Source organism: Notothenia coriiceps, unplaced genomic scaffold (assembly GCF_000735185.1).
Source record: "Notothenia coriiceps isolate Sejong01 unplaced genomic scaffold, NC01 NC01_scaffold00023139, whole genome shotgun sequence".
NCBI classification, from domain to species: domain Eukaryota; kingdom Metazoa; phylum Chordata; class Actinopteri; order Perciformes; family Nototheniidae; genus Notothenia; species Notothenia coriiceps.
In genome coordinates this window covers 54,285-77,563 of record NW_011355840.1, presented here as the reverse complement: position 1 = coordinate 77,563, position 23,279 = coordinate 54,285, and the positions used below count along the sequence as shown (strand labels likewise).

At 41.2% G+C, this 23,279-nt stretch overlaps 1 protein-coding gene across 1 annotated transcript in view; it reads right to left on the bottom strand.

Annotated features, from left to right (window-relative positions):
- Window positions 1-24: 24 nt before the first annotated feature.
- The window catches only part of LOC104954278 (uncharacterized), a gene marked incomplete at its 5' end in the record, with an annotated part of 67,986 nt that continues 44,731 nt past the window's right edge, over window positions 25-23,279 (bottom strand). Inside the window, 4 exons of the mRNA XM_010781363.1 lie at window positions 25-261; window positions 11,923-12,058; window positions 13,403-13,474; window positions 13,669-13,733. Of these exons, the coding sequence (XP_010779665.1) occupies window positions 25-261; window positions 11,923-12,058; window positions 13,403-13,474; window positions 13,669-13,733 (510 nt within the window). The remainder of the gene's footprint in view (window positions 262-11,922; window positions 12,059-13,402; window positions 13,475-13,668; window positions 13,734-23,279) is intronic.

Sequence of the window (23,279 nt, the reverse complement as noted above, 5' to 3'; positions counted from 1 at the left end):
CATGAGGAGGTCTCGGACCGCATGCTAGCTTGGCGTGCTAAGCCGTCGGCGGAGGCTTTTGCGCGGTAAGGCGGGAACAATGCCGCACGGCCGGGGGTGTCGATAGCCTCCTGGCATGTTGCAGCCCGAGGCAAGACCGAAGCAGACCTGGTGTGAGTCGAGTACTCGACGTATCTTAGGCCGCAGCCGCAGGAGCCGAGCCTCCGACACGTCCGTCTCCTCTCGGTGTGAGGAGGGAAGAGGTCCCATCCGGTAGCGGACCTTGTGCGGGCGTAAGAAGGACAAACGAGGCAACAGGCCGGTGTTACCGTTTGTGGGAAAAAAATCCAAAACCTTACCGTTATCGTTGGAAAAACGGCAGGGTGGATTCTGATATTAACTGGAGTGGTTAATAAAGAGATTCCCGTGCGAAGCAAAAAGTAGCTTGGCGACGTCCGTCGAGCCGAAGTTATGCTTCGTAAATCAGTCTGTTGGAGCCGTTAAAACTAGCTAGCTACTGGATCTTTGTCTCGGAATGTGCTCCGAAGCGAGAAGAGGTGTGTTGAATGGACGCCTGCGTCGTGGCGCAAGCTACTTATAGGGCGTTGGTGGATTCCCTGACGTTGGCGTCAAGATCACCAGCCAATCAGGATTGGCGTAATGAGATTGATGCTTCTGGTGCATACGCGTTGAGGCGCATCCCATAGTGAGACATCGAACGGAGTGTTATGAATGAGAACTACTATTTAGTTGCGTTCACACCAAAAAGTCCCAGGAACTAAATTAGCTCTAGAGAACCTTTTTTACCCCTTTTCAGTCCCTGCTAGAGAGCAGGGACTTTCGTGGGAGAAAAAGGTTCCTGTGTCTGATTGGCTGGGCGGAATGCAAACCACGCCCCGTCAAACTCCCAAAAACGTTTGTGAAGCCGCCATTTTATTATCATTATTAGCATTAGCATTAGCATTAGCCCAGCGCAGAAACGCAGAGAGACTAACTTATGACAACACTAAATAAAACAAGGGAGCGGTGGAGATGAGGAGGTGTCAGCGTTCTGGCCGTTTACTCGGAAGGCTTCAGTAGAAGCTGCTGGGAGTCCCAGCAGCTTCTACTGGAGCCAGTCCCTAACTCCGGGGACTTCCGGCCGGGGATTTTGGGCGGCAGTATACGCCGTGAAGTTGTTTGCGGCCTGCCAGTAAACCCAAAGCAGAAGAAGAAGAAGTGACGTCAGCGACTTCATTTGCCTAATCCACCCCCAGGAACTAATTTCCGGTGTGAACGCGATCTGTACTTAGTTCATGAGAACTAAAGAGTTCTCAGGAACCTTTGTGGGAAAAGTACTTGGTGTGAACGCGCCTATAGAGTTCACCAAAGAAGAAAACACTGGCTGGTAAGGGTTTCTTGGTGAGAACCAACATTAGGGATCTCCAAGCTGGTACAAAGTAAAATGGTTTGGAAGACATAAATTATGTATCAAATCAAATCAAGTTTTATTTATATAGCACATTTAGAAGCGATTTTTGGTCGAGCCAAAGTGCTGTACATGTAATAAAAACACTTTACTACAATCACAATAAAAGACAATAATTTAGAACGGAAATATAAAAAACACAGGGAATAGTCAGCTGTAAATTGATGAACCTTTCCATTAACTTTTTAACTTAACTTCCCTTCATCTATTCCTTTCTTACTCTTCTTATCCCTACGTTTACATGTATCTTCCTCCCTTACCGCTTTTGCCACTGCCTCACCCTTCCATGGCATCTTTTTTCACCTTGAAATTCTACATCAAATCTGATCTTGTCTTAACAAAATTCTGAATTTCAGGAGAAATGCTGTTCCTCTTTCTAATTACCATCTTCCCCTTTTATGTGTAAGTTTTCCCGTCCCCACTTTTGACGCGCTTACAACAGTTTCTTCTCCCTGAATAATGGTTTGTGAATGACGGCTCGTAGTGCGGTTGCTGTGAAGTCTCCCATGTGATAGTCAGGCGCAGGGTCGCTTCTGATCTTGCTGGCGGCTCTTGAGATGATACTTTTGCTCACCCCTATTCCATCTCTGAACATAGTACAACTCATCTATTGCACTCGTTTGCAACCTTTTTTTCCTGCCACCCTCCTGTGCTTATGACGTGTAAGCACGGTTTAAAACTCTTCATCATCCACATACTTGCTCCTGTGCCCTTTCTGTTCATCACTACCTAAATAACGAGGCCAAATTAATGTGCTGAAATATCAGTGTAGTTGTGTGCTGGTCGACAGGATGTGTTGGTTACGATAAGGAGAGCACAGCTGATATCAGTTTGCTGGGCTAATAAAGCATGAAGAAGCTACAAAAACTCAGAATATCCTTCATTCATTCAGTATTTTAAACTCTAATTTCTTATCAAAATAGACTCAGAATCATCATCGCCCTGCAGCATTTAAGCACCCCACTATAAATCTAGCTAAGTATTATGCAAAGTCTTTTGCTAAAGTGGAGAGAAAGTTACACAGGAGAAGGCTTTGACTGTGTGTCTTGCAAGACGTCAGGTGTTTACTTCATGATAACACGTTATCTCAAATGCACCTGCAGAATGCTTGTGAGGTGATAATACAGTACTGCTGAATCTTTTTGGGTTCCCTTTATTGGCTGATTTCTCTCTTCATCAGCTCCATAATCAACATTCCCTACACACAGACATCATTACCGAGATAGATTTTCTGCGTGAGAGTGAGGTTAGAGAGAGACAGAGAGGGAAAAAGCCTCTTCTCCATCTTTTCATTAATCACAAATCAGTATATTTCTCTCCGGAGACCAGACCACTCAGTGGGAAGGAGAATGGGCTCTTTCTCCCCTCTTTTTATCTCCCTTCTGTTGAATACATTTCTCTCTGTTCTTCTCCTCGGCATTTCTCAAGTGTCTAAATGCCAAACCAATAAACCGAGAGACAAAATCCCCTTCCTCCCTCTGTCCTTCTGAACAAGATTACATGTTCAGTACGCTGGTAACCCAGAGAAATTGGCTTTACTTGAACATTTTTGAGGCAGTCGTTTGCCTTAAAAACTGTAAGTAATAAAACAAACGCTCATTCAATAAGAGAAGATTGGAAGAAACAATTAAGCTTAATGCGCTAAAAGTGAATTTAACTTAATATCTAAAGTAAAAAAAACGTTTCACCCAACCATTCAAGTCAATTAGAAGCTGGCAAAGGGCTGCAGTGCTAATAAGGGGTGTGGTGCAGTCTGTGTAAAGGTGCAATGTTTCATTCTAGTCACCTCTGAAGATAATTTGAGTGAAGTTACTGTTGATAGTGTTTTGAAATTTAAATTCTGTTCATATCTTACAAATCATACTGTACCTTTATGCCTGCTTAGTTCTAAGATTCTCGTGAAAACAATGATCCTTTATAATAGAACAATACACTGAGGTGAAGTAAGGTTTTGAAATGTAATATTTAGGCAACATTCACTCATGTTCCTCATGTAGACACAAATCCTGGACTAACACTGTCTGTTTAATATAAATCACAGCTTAGATGGTCCGATCTGAGTGAGCAGACAAATACGCAACAATCGCTGTTGCGTGTATATGCTGTCTCTTATCTTTCCACAGTCAGTTTGGTGTAACCTACTGCTGCACGCCTCAGCAGTCCCTCTGGCTATTAGTGAGATCTCACAGGGCTGAATAAGCAGAGGGATTGTTCAAGTTGAATAACAACACAGGGAGCCTATCAGAAACACAACTTCAGACCAGGCGGGGAAAATCACTAAAAAATAAATTGAGTAAAGCCGTCATTCTAACAAGAAACAGAAAAAATGAGAAGCATACAAAATCGAAGGAAGAAATTGTTTTTGAGAGAAAACTGAAGGACAGAAATGAATTTGTTTGGTTTACTCTGACGCCATTCACTGTTTAAACATGGAATGGTTGGTGCTCCGTGCTGGTTGAACATGTGTCTTTTCATAAGCATATGAAAATATGACCTTGATTTGCAACATATACTGCATTCAATCATGCTCAACAGTGCGATATATAGGTGCACAAAAGAAGACATTGAGCGAGTGCTATTCCAGCAACGTTGAAACCTGAATCACATCTTCGATGTCTATCGCTGCATCGCCATATCCTTCTACACTGATGCAGCATCAACTTGCCTGCAAGATAATGGTGCAAGGAGCGAAGACACCATGCTGACAACAATTTCCACATCGCTGTAACCTTGTTTTTGGATTTCTGTGGCAAACCAACAGCATCACCTTTCAACTATATGTTCATGTGCACTCTGGTTTCGGGTCCACATGTAAAAAGAATGCAGAATAATAAGCCTTCTGGGTTATGGTGATGTGTGTGTTGATATTTGGTGTGGCACCTTGAGTCCCAGTATAAGTGAGGCAGTGAGGGCAGGGAGGAGAGAGGATAATGATCCTGCTGATAATGGAGGAGTGGAATCTTGTAAATGAGGCTGGATATGCACAGTGCTGCAGGCTGTTCCTTTACACCCAGTGTCACACACACACACCCACACATCTCAAAGCACTTCAGGTCTACAGTATGTGCAAAATCTTGTCACATACAAATGAATGGTAAAACACTTTGCCTTACCTCTTCATGTGCCTCTGTATGCATGTGTGCGTGAATACCTGATGTGTGAGGCTGAGAGCACAAGCACTATTAATAAAACATCGTCACCAACAGCTCTGCTTAAGAGGAAGCAGGGCTTATTGCACACATGCAGAAGCAGGCTTTACCCTCATCTCCACTCAGGTAAGAATTTTAAACACATGGCTTAGATTTTAATTTTCTAAATGTGGTATCAGGTAGTGTCTTTTTCCCAAAAGTAGATATCTAATGTTTTCAGATAATTACGACCAACAGCTACACAACTTAATATATAATAGTAATAGTAGCCTCTTTGTGTCTCTTGAAAGGCGCTAAATTAAATGTATTATTATTATAATAACAAATTCAAGCAAGATATGGTGCTCAGTAGATTAAATCAAAACAATCATTATTGTTTCAGTTGTAAAAAGGTCCGACTTTTATATTATGATTTTACTTGAAATAAAATCCTTTCTACTAATTTGTATTCAAATCCATTCAAAACCTTTTTAGAAAATTACAGACAATGACTGACACAATCAAGAATGCACTTTGTGCATAAGAATTACAATAATTTGCAAAGTAACCGATTCAACAGATAAACAAAAAAAGTAAAATACTTAAATTGGACTGATTGGATTTGATATGGCTCTTCTTCATCCCCTTACCCATTACCTATGCTGAACAATAAAAAAAACACACAAAACCATCCTATATTTCTTTCATGAATAAGTGTTACTTTACTGCCTGACTCTGGAGAGCCCTAAAGTGGAGTTCATGCCTATCAGCTTTTATCTGTGAATGATGTCCTGTATCCATCATCTGAATGACCCACTTATAGTTTAGAAATCTTGCAAGGATGTCTTCATAGTAATGAACCACCCTTTGCAGCATGTGGCTAATCTGTCCTTGATTACCGAGCAAAGCCCCAATCAATAGATTCCAGATCTAAGATACTGTAGTTCGCAATGGTATCTTCTTGCTGCCCTCCATATCCCCACTGTCCCCAATCAGATATTAATGATCAATTATGGTCATGTTGCTGGGGAAATAGAAATTAATGAGATAATGTGGTGTTTGGGGGTTGTGGGTTTGGAGAGAACAGAAAAGCCTTTTGATATGTCAAAGGGGATAGAGGGCGAACAAGAGCTGAAGGAAAACTAACAACAAATGATAGAAAAAATAAGCATTGAAAACAACTGAAATGTGCTGCCTTAATGCTAGAGTATAACAGTATAACAAAACGCCATTTATAAATGTATAGGACATGTTCAGAACATTGCAGCATCAACGCAGGCATTAGAGTGCAAGGCTTGGAGTAATATCCTATTTATGACCCCAAAGGGCTTTGATCCAGCATTGTTTACAGATTTCAGTAGCCTTTTATCATCAGTGTCTCTATGTACTGCCTTTAAGCCTGCACGTTAAAGAGAACAAACATGTATTTATACTCTATGTCAAAAAAGAACAAAAGCAGCAAGAAATGAAAATATTGAAGGCAAGCTAAACAAAAAACAGCTGCTTGTTCACAAGTCTGACGTAATCCTGAAACACTTTAATATTTAATTGGAGTGTTGTGAAATTAAAAGACTCAAGGAAAGGAGGCAGAGGACGAAAGATAGAGGAGACACAGCAAGGGAGAAAGAGAGAGGGTCCTAGATAAGCCAATGCAATACAAAACAGCAGCTCACCTCTCTCTTTAATTACACATAAGTTGATAATGGGTTATTATCTTTGAAAGGAGAGGCTCTTAACAATATTATGAGAGAGAAACAGAAGGGGGTATCTGGTTGACTGATAGTGTCCTCCAGAGAACAACATCAAGAGTCCTTGCAGTTCCAACAATTTGGACTGGATTTTCTGAATCTGCTTCCATTAAATCCATATTGATACTGGATTAATGTTCAGTAAATAAGGGGAGGAGTTACCCTCCCAAAACAGAGCTTGGATGCATTTTGACCCAGTATTTAACGACCTGGACTACTCCCTGCTTCTATTCTGCTGGTCTGTCCCAACAAAGCAGAACAGTGACCCCCTGTGGATTATATGAGAAAATGTAAGCAAGGACTGGCATCATTTGAAAACAACTGTCCTACATACATAAGACATGTGCAGATTGCAATACAGTTATTTTTTAGTGACGCAGCATTCATTTCAAATGGCTTTTCTAGGCACTTCATGTATGGAAAAAAATGCTCCGGGGGTTTGACTAATTAAGACTCAGTGTGCATTCACACACACACACACACACACACACACACACACACACACACACACACACACACACACACACACACACACACACACACACACACACACACAAATGCCCTTCACATGTCTGCGGGCATTTTAAAAGACACAAAGAGCTGGAGTGCATAGACGGAAAAGCCTTATATTGTTTTCAGTCCACTCAGTTTGGTTGCAGTCACAAGAGAAAGTAAATTCTGTAGCTTCTACAGCTAGGGCCAGACTCTCTCCACATAAGGTGGTGATGGAGCGGTGAGAGGCCTAATGATTCTGTCAATCACCACCTGGCTGGTGTGTCAGAGCACGTCTTCTTACATCCTGCCAGGGCTGTCAATTCAGACACAGTGGGGACACAGCACACCTACACCCGCACCACTACTATTCACTACATCTTATCTATCTGAGGGATTATGTCAATTAAATCTGCAGCCCTCACTCTCCAGGATAGGAGTATAACTCCACGTGTAGGCTGCTTCCTCAATCAATTTAGCCCCGATGAATGAAGACAAATTATTACAAATGTGAATCGCCTCCATGAGGCTCCAATAAACCTAAACTAATTCTAGGGAATCCTTAATCTCCTAACCTAGGCTTTTTGCATTGTCCCTGGTATTTCAGTAACATTATTGTAAAAGCATTGGCTGCAGTAACACCCAGCCTCCAGTGATGAGGAGACTGGTGGGGGTAAGCATTAATTTCCAAAGCCTTATGTTGCATTTGCATAATTACCATAAATCATTACAGGGCTGTCCTGGTCCACGGTGGAAGAGAAGTGGGAAACACTATTGGGAAATTTCATTTCTTGGAAGGCAGTAGAAAACTGGCTTAATATCTGACATGGTGATGATGAAGTATAATTGTGTGGTTCTTGAAACAATGTTAAGTACGGCAAGGCCTGTCCTTGTGACTGACTGAACATTTTTACAGAATATTTGCTCTCCATTATCTGCAGCATCAAAAGACTGGATAGTGTTTCCTGACTATGTGATTGCTGCATTATATTTATTTAAAAAATATGTCATGTCTTATAAATTGATAAAACTGCTATAATGATAATGATCTGTATGCTTAAGAATATTAGATGTGTCTTCTTGTTACTTTTCAAAGGTTGAAAGGATAATTTGCTGTTCATGAAGTAAATTATTTGTGTTACTAGGTTTGTAATTTTGGAGTCAAAAATAGAATTGACTTGATATGACCTGACATTTTGTCAACACTAATCATGCTTTCTAAAATGTGTTTTTTATAAACATTGTGATTTGACCTCAATAAGCTCAATAATATTGAACAAAGAGTGGCTTTGTAAAGCACTTTCTTCTCCTGTGGTTGACTAATTGAAGACTGGTGAGCTGCCTTTGTCTAGCTATCATTGAATGGTACACCATGAGGTATACAGTAAATACAATAGCATGAAGGCGGTCAGTCTGCAGGGGAGTCCTTCAGATCGTAACAATGCTGAGGGCTTAGTGTAATAGCCATTCGACTGGTGATACAATATGTGACCTTTTCCTGCTTTTTTCATAGCACAGAAAGGTTGACTTGTACAGTTAATACAAAAACTGCCAGGATTATTATCTTGACAGCTGAGTGACATGGCAACGATCTGGACCCTGGACTGGATTACATGGTTAACAATGAATGTGAGAGGTTAAATGCTTTGATATAGGGTGCAATCTAAGCTGGCTGCTCTGTAACGTAAGCTTAATGCCTCTTATCTCTGCTTTATTCCGTGGAGTTACTGTACATCTACTCTTTGTGTACATCGCAGGTAACAGTGGAACGGAAATCCCCCAAACTTTGCATAACCTCCTTTAATGTCCCCTGCCGAGCTTCCACTGTGTTACTGCAGCTGCATGACCTGATAAAGCCAGGAGAACAGTAGGTGGTTTGCAAGTGGTAAAGAGACAGAGACTATAACAGAGTGTGAGAGCAAGAACTAGAAAAGATGCCCGGAAACGAGAAAAATAGAAAGACATTAAATATGAAAGGCGGAGGCAAAAATAAACTATGACGTGACCAGAAAAAGGAGGAGGAGGAGGAGAAGATTAAGAGAGCAGTGATGGAGAGGGCAGAGAAGGAGAAACATGACAGCTGGCAGACGGAGAAGGCAGCACTGCTCTGCCCGGACCAGTCTCACCGCACCTTAGAGGGCCAGATGGACCAACCTGCCACGTGTGCCCTTCACCAGCCGAGACGCACATATTCACATACTCATCCATATATATGCAGGAAAACACAAGTCAACAAACTAAATACATATTCTGTACCATCACCATAGCCATTTACCATCATTTAACAAGAGCTTTTAAACCAGTGTTATGCATTAAGTTGTAGGATTATCAAGTAAAGTAAAACTCTAAGAGGAGTGAACTACTAAACAACATTTTAAAAACTGGCAAAAGAATATTCGTGTCGTGATACCATTCAAACAAATGCATATCTATCTTGAGGTTATTGCTTTTTCAAAATTCTCAACAGGTGTGTCTGCTGCTGCAACCGAGTCACTCCCTTAGAATAGGACAACATTGTAAAATGGCAAAAAAAAAAAGAAAGAAAGAAAAGCCAGTGTGATGCAGGATTTCCATCTAGTGTCAAAACCTGGCAACTACATTATACTGCACTTCAGCACCAAGGCAATGGACAGCTCTCTTCCAACAGATCTGGTAAAAGACAAGACTTTGATCTAAATGTAGGATTAAAACACCTAAAGATAACAATTCAAAATCTAAACGTCTTGTATAGGTTCAGAAATTCTCCCAATATTTGTTTTCATCCTCAGTTCTCAAGTAATTTAGTGGCAATCCTGCTAGAAAAACACCGGGCCAGTCCCCAAACACTATTGATTGATGTCTGGTTATAAAAATACATCTATCATCTAGACAGTCTGAAATTAAAGCGGTCGTGGTCTGTGTGTCCATGCGCCTGTGTTTGTGTGTGTGTGCTCACTCTCCCTTGTGTGTGTGCATGTTTGTGTACTTTTAGGTGGTCAGGAGGCTGAGTGTTGATGTGGTATAGTATTATGAAACAATAAAATGTACACAGCTGATTCATATCTGGACATAAAAGCCAGAGTTTTGTTAGGTTCCTCTTTAATGAAACCTATAATTTCTGCCTCCCTCTGTGGTGTTGCCATGGAGCAGAGGGATCGATCATAAAGAGAGATATCCAGAGCTGCTCTATTTTTGCAGGATTGTCATGGCAATGAGTGAGCCGAGTTACAACGTGACATATCATTTACACAGTAAAGAGTCAAACTATATTTCAGTCGCACGCTGCTACAAACATCCGTCATCCCTCTTGAAAACACATGAGGCTGAAAAATAGCTTTTTTATGGAAACAAACACAAATATACACACTGCAGCACAGTTTTGTCAAAGACTGATGTTATAGGCACAAAGGTTACAAATTCAATCACTTTAGAGATGGCTGCCACATCACTGTGTCTCCTTTCCTCCGTGTCTGTGTGTGTGTGTGTGTGTGTGTGTGTGTGTTGAAGTGTGCGTGCACCCATGAATGTATAGCCTCGCATGGTTGTGGATTGAAAATGAATCTCTGGGTCGACAGAAAGCCGCTGTTAGAAATTCAAACAGGGTGGAGTTGTTGCATCGACAAAATGCATTTCTTTACAGGGAAGGACAGTCAAATAAAGAGAGGAAGAAGGCCGAAGAGGGAAACTGTATTAAGCGAGACAGGTTACAGATTATACAGCAGAGGACTGTTGTGATGAGACGTGTAAGATATTAAATATAATCATGAACTCAAATGCGAGAGGAGAGAAGGTCTACAGTGTCAACACATTCAACCAGAGAGTAAAATCTGCTTTTCATCTGGTTTCACCCTCTGCTGCTAAACTCTCTCTCCCTTGACCTTAGCCTGGTTTGAGAAAGAGAGAGAGAGACACACACAGACACACTGATTTTGAACAATTCTTGTGAAAACTTATGATTGATAAATAGAAATGAATAAATATCGTTGCTTGGAAAGACCCACCGGAACAGTGTTCCCTTTGTATTTACACATTAATCACTGACCTTTGACACACACACTCTCGCTCTCTCTGCTGTTCCTGGTGATGATCATCTGCCTTTGTTTAGAGGCCTAAGTCAGTGAGCGAAGTATTGCCTGGCCTCCAATGTTTACTATGTGTGTGTGGTATGTGTGTATAGAATATAGACAGCCTCTTGACTTTATCCACAACCTTCTTGACCTGAGTACTGACCAGTCCGCTGCTCACTTCACCTGTAGCTGGAAGCTGTTTTCTCGGCAGAGAGTGCACATTTGACTCCAGTTACTCACCACTTTGAATTCTCTTCACCCCTTTTATTCACAGGAATCCCAATCAAACAGCCTGTTTCTGTATAAAAGCTTTTCTCTGTAGCAGACGTGTGGACAAGCACCACCTAAGTGTGCTCATTCACAGAACTCTCCAAGCTGTCTCTGAGATTTAACCTGCCTGTTGACTTCAGGCTCGGAGATTAGTAAAGAAGTCTGCATACACTTGCTATTCTGCCAGAAGGCGGCAGACCACGTCAGTATAGAATTATAATGACCGGAACATACGCAGTCGAGAAAATCCTGGGGATTTACTCTGGGCTGGTTAAATGAAGGGAAGAAGTGTTGAATAAGAATAGCTGTCCCACTGATTTCAATTCTCAATGTGCTTTTGCTCTGAGAACACGTTTGTGTATGTCAAACCAAATCCTTGAATAGTTACTCTGCTCCCAGAGAAGAGGATGCTTGTGAGTCTGCATACTGAGGGACTTAGCTGAGGGATATTGCCCCCTTCTGGAGATGAATGGGAACATACGCACTGTAATATATTCTCCACAAGACTGCACAATACTCTTAAGGCCCCAACTTCAACATTGTGTATATGTCGCAAACTTATATCACAAGTGTGTGCGAACAAAGCCTTATTGAGTAAAAAAACTAAACTATATATATATAATATATACTGAGTATGAGAACATTTTCCCATAAGCAATGGTTTCTATTCAACTGAGACAATGCGACACACATCCTCAAACACACTGCCTCCTGAACACGGTCAGTCACAGCGCTGTCTAAAAGCCTGGAGTTTGTAAATGTAAAATATGTTTGGCATATGTATGACTTACCGGGGTGCTGCCATCTGACAGGGTTGTCATGCTGATTGACATGCTCATCTTGTCAGAGGAGGAGAGGGAAGGTGGTGAGGGGCTCCTCTTCTCCACTTCCTGTCTCTGGAGGAAGTCACGCCAAGCCCGCTGGATACTACAAGTAGTGAGGAATAGAACATGTTAGACCACTTGATTTATTTTACTTCTGATATACTAGAATGTATGTTAGTTTTATTGTCATCAGTCAATCCACAAGGGGAAATATCTTGTCATATTTCACAGCATACTTCCTAACTTATCCAAATTACAACCAATTTCCACTGAAATAACAGCTGGAGCAGTAGTTTGCAACCTTTGTTAACCCTTTAACTGCCAGCACCACCATTTGGTAGAGCACATTTTGTGTCTTGATATCTTGTTGGAAAAAAAAAAAAAAAGTTGAACTCCATCTGATTCAGCCAGCTCTACCCTTTGGTTGACATGTTATGCACAAAACAACCTCTAGATGTCACTGTGGTTCGAACAGAAAGCCCTTCAGCTAGCTTCAACTGAGAAAGTTGACAATGCTAAAAATCACTGCTGAAGAAATCACTCTTTTTGGTCAACTTTTGTAAGGTAACCATATCCCTTTTGACATATTTTAGTGGCAGGGCACTGACTGAACATAATTAGATAACTTTATGCACAAAAAAAGTTTTAACAAGGGTGTAATTATTTTGTTTAAGATATACTCAACCAATCGGTTGAATTTGCCTTTTATGGTAAGCTAGCAATATTTTATATAGCACCTTTAATGCATGGCATTCAGCCCAAAGTTGCACACAGATGAGCAAGTTAGGCCAACACAGGATATAGACATTTGCTGTTAGGCCAGTGGTTTCCTGTTAGGCCAATTCAGCATATACAGTAAGATGAGCAAGTATTTTTTTTATCATGAAAAACACTTAACATTACTTTTTTCCATTTTTTTTTTTTTACAATTATAATTTATTATTTTTTGTGAATATATCTGGTTGTATATATTGCTCATTTTCCATAAAAGAAACACATGTATTTGAGTTTGTGTTTTATTTGAGTTTGATGAATACAAATACTGTACTGTATATGATGATTGTTGAAAATGTACTTTTACCATAGAAGGCCAGCTCGACAAGCAGTTGAAGTTAAAATGACCTACCTATCTATTTGAGACCAGTTGTGAAAAGTAAAATGTTATCATGACCTGTACACATTTACACATAATGTTTTTTAATCACTTTTTAAAAAGCAAAATTGAACAGTTTTTGTGAAAGGTGGAATTTGAAGAAAACACTTGTATTTTAGTTTATCTTGTTAATACAGCCTGACCCTCTTGCTATCTCAGGTTGGGAATCACGAACTTAGGAAAGGTCAGAAATATTCAAATCACGTATCTAGACATACAGTACTGTATGGAATCAAAAGTACTATAAAGTCCACAATATCCCTTCTTTTATTTTTAGATACAAGATATACTCACATCAACACCTTGGTCTCAATGGGCGGCATGTTGATATTGATGTTGTTGTCCAGTTTCATTGTCAGAGGATCACTGAGGAGGGGAAGGGGTGCAGGGGACATTCAGAGGACACACACAAGAGCAATCTCAGTCTGGGTTATCAGTAATTAAACAGCGATGGCTAGGTCACATCTGGAGGGGAAATGGGCTTTTAGAGCTGCACAATAGCAGGCTGCTCATGTTATCTCTGTCTTGTGTTTATTGTGTGTGAGTCTGTGTAAGCCCACCTCAGCAGCTGGAAACCCCCATCATGAACATGCTTGAAGCCACTCTGGAGGCTCTTCATCTGCTCCTATGTGAGATAGAGACAGGAGGAGAGACCAAAAAGAGGGGAGGAAAAACAGAAAATAAGAGAGCAGTTGGCATATCAGATATGGTGCTTTGGTCCATACACAGCGAGCAAGAGTAGATGCATCCAGTGTTTGTTTGTGTGCAGATTTAATGTTTGGAAGATGGGGAATCTTTGTGCTGAGCTCAGGCCCGCCTGCAGCAAGTGGTTTGGCAGCATTTTGGCTCAGCTAGAGGTATTTCTTGTGAAGTTAGTGAAGTGAGCTCTGGAAAAACTCGGACAAATTGCTAGTTCAGCATTTTTCAAGGCATTTGGCCCAGAAGCAGAGAGAGTCAAACATAGAGAGAGAGGCAGGGCAGAGAAGATACGGCGGGACATCATTCATGAACTGTAGCGCAATTGTTACACAGATGTGACCGACACGATGGAGATTAGAGCAATGAAACTTTACACTCTCACTTAAATGACTTTTAGCTCCATTCTCTGCTCCTCGCCTGCGGCTCTCCTCCCCTCGGCTCCATACTCGAGCTTAAATAGTGCTGTGTAATGAGGACAGGCCTGCCTCTACATAATTGAGCAGACTAATTCAATTACAAGGGAGCAACAAAGTTTAAGTGGAGCAGTTCTTCCTGATGAGCCAAGTGGGCCACATCAGAGCACTAAGCAGCAACCAGCTACATCTCGGTGTATTTGTGTGTGAACCTGCAAAATTCCCAACTTTGATTTGACCTTTTTGCTTGATTGCTCCATTACTGCATAATGAAGTGTGCATGGGATAATATATTGCATATATTAGGTTGCAGATTGCCCTATACATGGACTAACACTAAGACATATATTACATCTATGAGAAGCACTAGCACACTAAGAAATATGGCTGCACTGCAGTGGTTACTTGGTTTTTCAATCTTAGGTGTTTAATATTCATTAAATAGTGATATATGTGCTATGGCTATGTAAGGGTGTAAGAAAAAGCACCCTTTGACGTGTAAATGAGCATATATACAGTATATGTAACTAAATCACTGTCTTACTCAATTTTTTTCAGATAAACACAAAACCGCATCATGTTGAAATAAAAAGGTTTATCCTGTTTGGCTGTTTGCCCAATTTCACTGTGGCAAGCAGTGTTGTTTTTCTCATGACTTTCCCTCCCAGAAGGAACAAGCAGCTCATTAGACAGAATCAAGGACTTTGACTAGTGATCAATGATTGCATCAAGGAGCTGTTTCTCATCTTTTCGTTTGTCTTTCCCTCTCAATTCCTCTCAGATGAAAAGAGGATCTGAGAGTGTTACTCTGGCTCGGATGTGGATTCTGTTCAACCCAAACCTCCATGAACTTTTCTTGCTTTCAGAGTCAATGTCACCTCAGCGTTTCTTACATCCACACTAATGCTAGAGCTGTCTCTCTCTCCCATCCAGTCAGATAAACAGACTCTAAAAACGTGCCATTTGGGAAATCGGAGACAGGCAAGGCAGAGAGGAAGTAAAGAAAGAGCAACAGCGAAAGAAATGAAGACACAAGAATAAACATAAAAGACACTAAAGAAGACAAGTCAGTGAGATACAGAATAAAGACTTGAGAAGTGAAAGAGACAACAAACAGAGAAATCAGCAAGTGGCAATGATGGAGAGATTAGCCTTGTGGAAACGAGAATGGATCAGTGTGTGTGTGTGTGTGTGTAGTGTGAGAGAGATGAATGAGCCGATCATTTCAATTTCCCCTTAGATTTACTGATGGCCCTGCCGGGGGCCTGGCTAAGCCAATTATAAGTCCACCTCAGAAACAAGCATTTTNAAAACCCTCAAAGTACACCCTGTAGCGAGTAAAACTCGATACGTCACTGTCCATTGATTCTTCCGGGTAACTCATGATGTCATGCGTTACCCGGAACCAAATGGACCAATCCGTGGAGCCGTTACGTTAAGCCCCCGCTGATTGGTCCAAATTGACCAATCCACGGACTTCCTCACACACACACACACACACTCAGTGCATGCAGCTCTGCTGATCTCTCCTCCCTGGCCGCAGGCTGATAACAGACAGTTGGGATCACGGCGAAATTCTCTCTGCAGACCCATTCTCACAGCGTTTATCAACCTTTTTCTTACTCAATATCAAGCCACACTTATTGTTTTTACTTCGGCTGTGAATTTGTGTGTGCTCAGGGTGAGTTTGGCTGTGTTTCGCTAAACAAGGAAACCACACCTCCACGGAGCTCAGCGCGATTCACAACGTCCCGACCAATCAGAGCACACTGTGCTCACAGGGAGGGTGGGGGCTGGAGCTATTGGAGCTACAACGAGCCGTTAAAGGCAGAGAGTGACATTCAGTGAATACACATAGTTTACAGAGATGCTGTATGAGAAACCAAAGTGATTTTGGAAAATTGCACAATATAAATATATTCTAGTAGACCTCAACAATGGAATTATGATCAGTGGAAATGGCCATGAAATGGGACCTTTAATATACTGTTTTAAAACCTGGCTGCACATCACATTTTCTATAATAAGACTATAAAAAAGTACTTAACCTCGACTTCAAAGACTTGGCGAAGTGATTTTCTTTGTGGTGGTTTTGTTTTTTTATGTTGTCTTTGTAGAAAGTTTTTCAATTTTGGACTGCAGATCCATAAATGTGGTCAGCCGTTTTACACTGTATCAAATAGAATAAAGATATTGGCTCAGGATCATTGAAGATCATCTTCAAGTCATATTCTGTACAAATGGAAAGCAGATATCTCACCTACATTAATGTCATGCAACCTATTTTGAGTCAAGCCATACAAGGTGGCAGCGTTTCTCACCAGCTGATCCACTTGTGAGACTCATCTAGTGCGAGGAGGAAGATTACATTCTCATTCAAAAAAGAAAATAATAAAAAAGCTGTGCTACTGTTTGAGGGAGAGACAGCATGGGAGACAGGGGAGGGAGGGGCTGAGTGATGGACGCTCTAAGAGGTTAGATATCTCAGCTGTAGGGGACAAAGGGCAGGGGAAAGATAAAGATGCAGCACTTTGCAGAGAGACAGAAAGTGATTCGGTTGAGAGTCGGCTAGGGAGTTAAAGAGGAAGAGAATATGAAAGCAGGTTCTTCGTTGGCGGCAAAAAGAAAGGATATAGGTGAAAGAACAAGCCTCTGGGCTCTGAAGGAATTAAACTGGACCAACGCCAGATAGCCAGGCCCCCACAGAAACACAGAAAAGAGAGAAACGGCCTGCCTGGGACATGGCCTTCATCTCTGCTGTACATGGGGTGTAAATCTGTCCCCTGTACCTCCGACTGATCCAGGCACACATACTAACACTCACACACATGATTTAAATAGCTCTCCTACTCCTATAAATGCCCTCCTAACTCTTCAGGGGACAGAGTGACAGACAAAGAGAGGAGACAAATCCACACATCTAAAGAGCCCATAAAACACAAAGTCATAATCCATGTCCCTCATTGCTGCAGTATATTTTCAACTCTTCGCTCTTTAAGGTCACCATGTTCTCCTTCACTCCCCTGCAACATAACACACATGATATATCCTCCTCTTCTATTTCTTTGTGTCTACTTCTTTACTCTCATTTCTTCTTGTTTGTCTTGACTTCCTTCAACAGTCTCTCGATCTAAGTCGGTTTTCCTCTTCAATACTTGATGAGCTTCCTGGTCTGAAGTGCTGGCAACAGATTCTGGGTTTACACTCTTCCAGTCATCTTCCAGCACTGCAGAACATTGGACAGCTGTGTTTGTTTTTCAGATGAACTCAATTAACTCTAGTGCAGTCTTCAAAAAGCTGAACACACACACACACACACACACACACACACACACACACACACACACACACACACACACACACACACACACACACACACACACACACACACACACACACACACACACACACACACACACACACCAGTTAATAAACAGATAGAAGATCAACAACGTACAACCATTGTCAGAAACATGTCCTCAAGTGATCGAGGGTTTTACCCATTTTTTATTATATTATAAGTATGTTTATACGTTTACAATAGCTAATGCATTAATGTGTAAGAAGCATATTATTGTTGGAGTTGGTCAATGCAGAGCTAATGATGAATATTTTACATGACCTTGGGTAGTGAAATATATAACAATGAATGTTTTATATGTAAATTGTTACTATAAATATCTACTGCAGCAAGTGCAGCTGTCGGAATATAAATGTAAAAAGTACAATATGTCCCTCCAAATTACAGTAAAATAGAACAATAACTAACTGAATGCTAACCATGACTCTTGGGAATAAGCAGTTAAGTGCCTCAGATGGGTGCTATAGGACATTCCTTACATATACTTATTTACGTTTCATCAATTGCTTTTCGATCAGGGCCCAACTAACATTAACATGTCAGCCATTAGAAAGCAAATGAGACAATCAGTCAAATAAAATTACTCATGCATCAAAAACTGTATATTTGGCTCTATCTTTTTAACAATACGGGGCGTTGGGGCACTCCCACCCTCAAACAGTATAACCTTGAGGCTGAGAGTTATTTTAGTCACTTTTTTAGCCAGAAAGGCTGATGGTAACCCAACTGGTTTAAACTCCATCATACCATCTGCCATACTACATGGACCCGCTCTCAGACACACACACATACACACACACACACACACACACACACACACACACACACACACACACACACACACACACACACACACACACACACACACACACACACACACACACACACACACTATCCAGAGGGCTTGGAGGCAGCTTCTATCAGTCATACTTCCCTGGGGTCCTTTGGACCAGCCAGCCAACCGGCGCCATCTCTGCCATCACATTCACATCGCTCTCTTCTGCCACGGGGACACAGAACCTGTCAGTACACTCTGTGTGTGAGTGTGCGTGTGTGTGTGTGTGTGTGTGTGTGTGTGTGTGTGTGTGTGTGTGTGTGTGTGTGTGAGTGTGTGACAGATAGCAAAAACCGAGGACAGGTGCCGATATCTGTGGCCTTTTCTGGCCAGACACTGTGTTTTCTAACACTGTATGCATGTGTGTGTGTTTTGTGTTGGTGAGTGTGTGTTGGCTGTTTCCATTGGGATTAGTGTCCAGACACGTGCAATGTCGTCCCAGAGTGACCCTGCAATCAAAGCTAGCTGGCACACTCTGTGCTATTGCATTCCCTAATACATGCACACACACAAAAACACAGCCACACACACACACAAAAACACACACACACACACACACACACACACACACACACACACACACACACACACACACACACACACACACACACACACACACACACACACACACACACACAGTCCTACTTTCTGCTCTAGGGGTTAGGCTAATGACTGACGGTGTCAGAGACACAGAGGAAAGGAGCTGCATACTGAGAAAGAGGAAATGGAGCAAAGAGGAATCTCAAGACATTCACATGAGCTAATGCAGAACCATGGAGAAACTTCTCTGCTGTATAATGAAAAGTTTCCTGTGCCTAACATATAACATATAGCTGAATGTATTCAGAGGAGTAGGCTTTGTAGAGATGCAAGCTTTATAGAAGGAGACCAGAGCAGTTTCCACACATATACATACATACATACATACATACATACATACATACATACATACATACATACATACATACATACATACATACATACATACATACATACATACATACATACATACATACATACATACATACATACATACATACATACATACATACATATTACATTGGTTGTCAAGGCAATGGGCATTGTGTGGAGTCAGGCTGGGGCAGAAGCTGGTCTAACATTGAGAAATATAATTGCATTCACACAGTTTGAATGTGTGTGTGTGTGCATCTTTTTCTGTGGCCTATGAAGTCCATAAGGTTTTTGCTTGTGTGCATAAAATCTAAAGTGATGTGTTTATTTATTTAATCAGACTCATTGCGATTAAGAACTGTTTTCCATAAGAGACATAAGATAAATTAATATTTGCTACAGTTTCAGTGCAAGAGGGCAGAGCTGCCAACGGAACAAATACCTACAAATAATACAAATAATAAACAGATTAGATAATTATATTCCTGAAACATATAATGCAAATGATTCACATCTAAATCTATGATTTTTTTGTTGCACATTCACGTAAAGATATGAGTAAATAGGGCCCAAACTTTTCCAAAGCCCCAGATATTAAAGATCAGGAGAGACCCCATAAGAGGATATTTTTGATCGACACCAATGCACACCCTGAGGAGATGTAGATTACAGAATCCTTCTATCCTTTTTGCCTGCAGCAATTCCCCTGTGTAGCACTCCCTGGTGGGGCAGGATAAAAGCTGTAAAGCCAGCCGTTAACATGCCAGAACAAACACACAGTAAAAACAGCTCCTTTTACAACACTACTCAATACTACCTGTCCTCCACCGCAGCCGAGCAGAACACCGCTGTACTAACGACTGCAATGCACGGTACAGGGCAATATATATGCAAAGAACTGAATGTAAATGTATGTAACTATAAAGTCTCTTTTATTGGCCATTACAGTCAAGGGGAGGGTTCGGCTTTGTTGCTTAATAAGATTATAAAGGCAGTTTGTGGAAAAAATAAAAAGGGCAGTAAAATAGATGCAGAGGTAAACAGAACAAGTTCCCCAGGGGCTTTTTAGTAAAGTGATATGATTCTAATTGGAACTTTAAAGTGTGGATTCTAAAGTTTAACTACGTGTAACTTTATTTGTGTCTTCCTCAGTCATTGGAAATAAGTCTTTAGGGCGCTCAGTGGAAGTACTCAGACCAAGGCCCTCGCAAAGGAAGAGGTGAAATTGCACCTACAAAACAAAGAACACTCAAAGGTGCCATTTGGGCTTAGAAGAGTCCTCCCCTGATTTATTATTGCACTTAAAGTGAAGTTTGCAAACTTGGAAGAGACACATTTAAAAGGGTCAAATCAATACTGCAGAGGGAAAGTTATTCAGACTCCAGACAGGTTAATCTTCGAAAAACAGTCCTTCCCATAATCCAACCTTTTGTCAGAAACCTCCCTGACATATTAAATCCCAGCTCTTTAGAAATCAGGTTTATAATGCAGGCTTTCTTTTTAAAGTTTGTAGTCCCTAATTCCAAGACGAGATACCCGGGTGGTGTCACATTAGTGATTTCGGCAGATGTGACAAAGCCACAAAAAACCTTTGAAATGTTTTTACACAGACTGTGTTGTGCCCTTTATTAAATGTATACTAACATGTAAAAGTCGCAGCAGTCGCAGTCGAAGCTTTGAAGGTGTGATAGCAGCTTCTGTACATAAGACCGTTGTTTTCCTGCAACTCCAAAACTACACACAACTGACCAATGAAACAGGCACATAAAACCTGTTTTACTTTACAATGTGTGTGATAAAACTAGATGTAAATAGGTTTTCACACACACACACACACTACACACACACACACACACACACACACACACACACACACACACACACACACACACACACACACACACACACACACACACACACACACACACACACACACACACACACACACACACACACACACACACACACACACTTGAGTTGTGAGTTGCAGCAGAGCCTGTCTATTAGCAATGGTCCGTCACTATTTCAGGCTTAATGAAGTAGAAAGCAAGAAGAAAGAGAAAACCTGCAGACCTGAGAGGGAGAAAGAGAGAAGGGGGGAGAAGAATGAGAAAGGAAGAGAGGAATAGGGAAGACAAAAGACAAGAAATATATAATTAGAGGTGATGAAGAAAGAAGGGAAGGGCAGAGAACGAGAGAGGGGAGCTTTAATTGATCCGTGTAAAGCTGCAATGTGAAAAGCGCTTACCTAGTCTTAATTCTTTCAACCTCTTTACTAAATGGTCCTTCTCAACTCCTCTCAAAGCTATCACCCCATCTTCTTCTCTCAAAAGTCTTTTGAAGAATCTGTGTGTCTATGACTGTAGCTTAACACTGTGGAAAGCCTGGCTTACCTCTCCTCGGCTCAGCAGGAAATAATTAAAGTCACGGTCCAGTTAACGGCTGGTCACACTCAGCCCTGTGGGCCTCGAGTGGGAACACCCACCTGTGCTGGACCCCTTCGAAGGCTAAATGCTTATCCACACACACACCAATGAAATCAGTCACCTGTGCAGGGCCATGCAGTGAGCGTTAGGCATTAGCTGTGGTGGGCTCTAGCTAAAGCTTGGCTATGCTCTAAAAAGCAGCAGCATGAACCGCACGGCAGGCAGCGTGGGTGTTCATTAAAACACCCAGCACCATTCACAGGGAGAAACAAGGCCATAAAAGCAATTAATCTGCCAATAAACAAGCTATTCTGCCTGTCCAACACACACGGGCATGACAGTGGGAATGGGAGCAGGGGGGAGGGGGGGGGGCTCTTCTTCCTCCCGGCTCTTTTTCTCATTATCTCCGTCAGGATTTATCTGAGTAGTTCAGAGAAACGGAATCAAAGATCTTAAGTTTTTTTTATCTATTGCTATCTAAATCCTACAGTGCTAAAATGTAGAGATAGCTCTACAAAGACGGTGGGTAAAAGTCTTACATCCCAATCGCTACGGATCAGTACACTGGGTTTAGATGAAGCAGCCGCACCAGGCGGTGATGTCATCTAACGGGATTGTGAACTGTTTCAAGAAATTCAGATCTCTCCATCCCTTGTCTCTTTGCTTGATTGCTGTCTTTATAGAAAGATGAGCTAATTTTATGAAACAATATTAATATTATTACATATTAGGTGGTAAAAACAAATACAAAATTGCACATAAACACAGAAAAATAATTATTGTTGTACAATATTATAGTGAACAGCACAAGAATCTTAATGAAAAAATCAGTAAAAAAAGTCAGTTTTGAATCATCTTAAAGATGTTATGGATTTGTCGTGTAATATGGTTTATCACAAAATAGCAAATATGCACAATCACATGAAGAATATTGTAAATTCCGTTCAATGTAATAACTAAGCCTTTAACACATAACAACTAAAAGTATTTCTTTATGACAATTACCAATTGAATCATCAATTTGTACGATAAACCGTGAACAGATTTGTCTCTAAGTCATGGCTAACTGGGGAGCAGTTCTATATTTTCTTAAGTGCAAATATACCTCACAGAAAATGGATGGCATAAAACCAACTGCCTATTTAATTTCTACCTTAGGTCCTAACATATGTGTATGATTTTAAATCATCTTCCCGTATCCCTAGACATTTTTCCTCCAAGCAGATGTTTATTCCCCCGGGGAACAATAGCATCCGTCAGAGTTTCCAAAACACATAAATGAATTTTACACCGCTGAGTATGAGAACTAAGGGGCTTTATCAGCCTTGTTACCGTTGTCTCAGTTTGAGTATTGATGGACCTCCCTCTCCTATCCCCACTTAGTTGAGTTCTGCAAAAACAATAAACATATCTGATACAATACATTCTAATAGAGTGTGAGTGTGAGTGAGTGTGTGAACCCTCAAGTGCATTTATTGCCAGAAGCTGTACAGAAGAGAGATGATGAGTAACATGCCTCCACCCT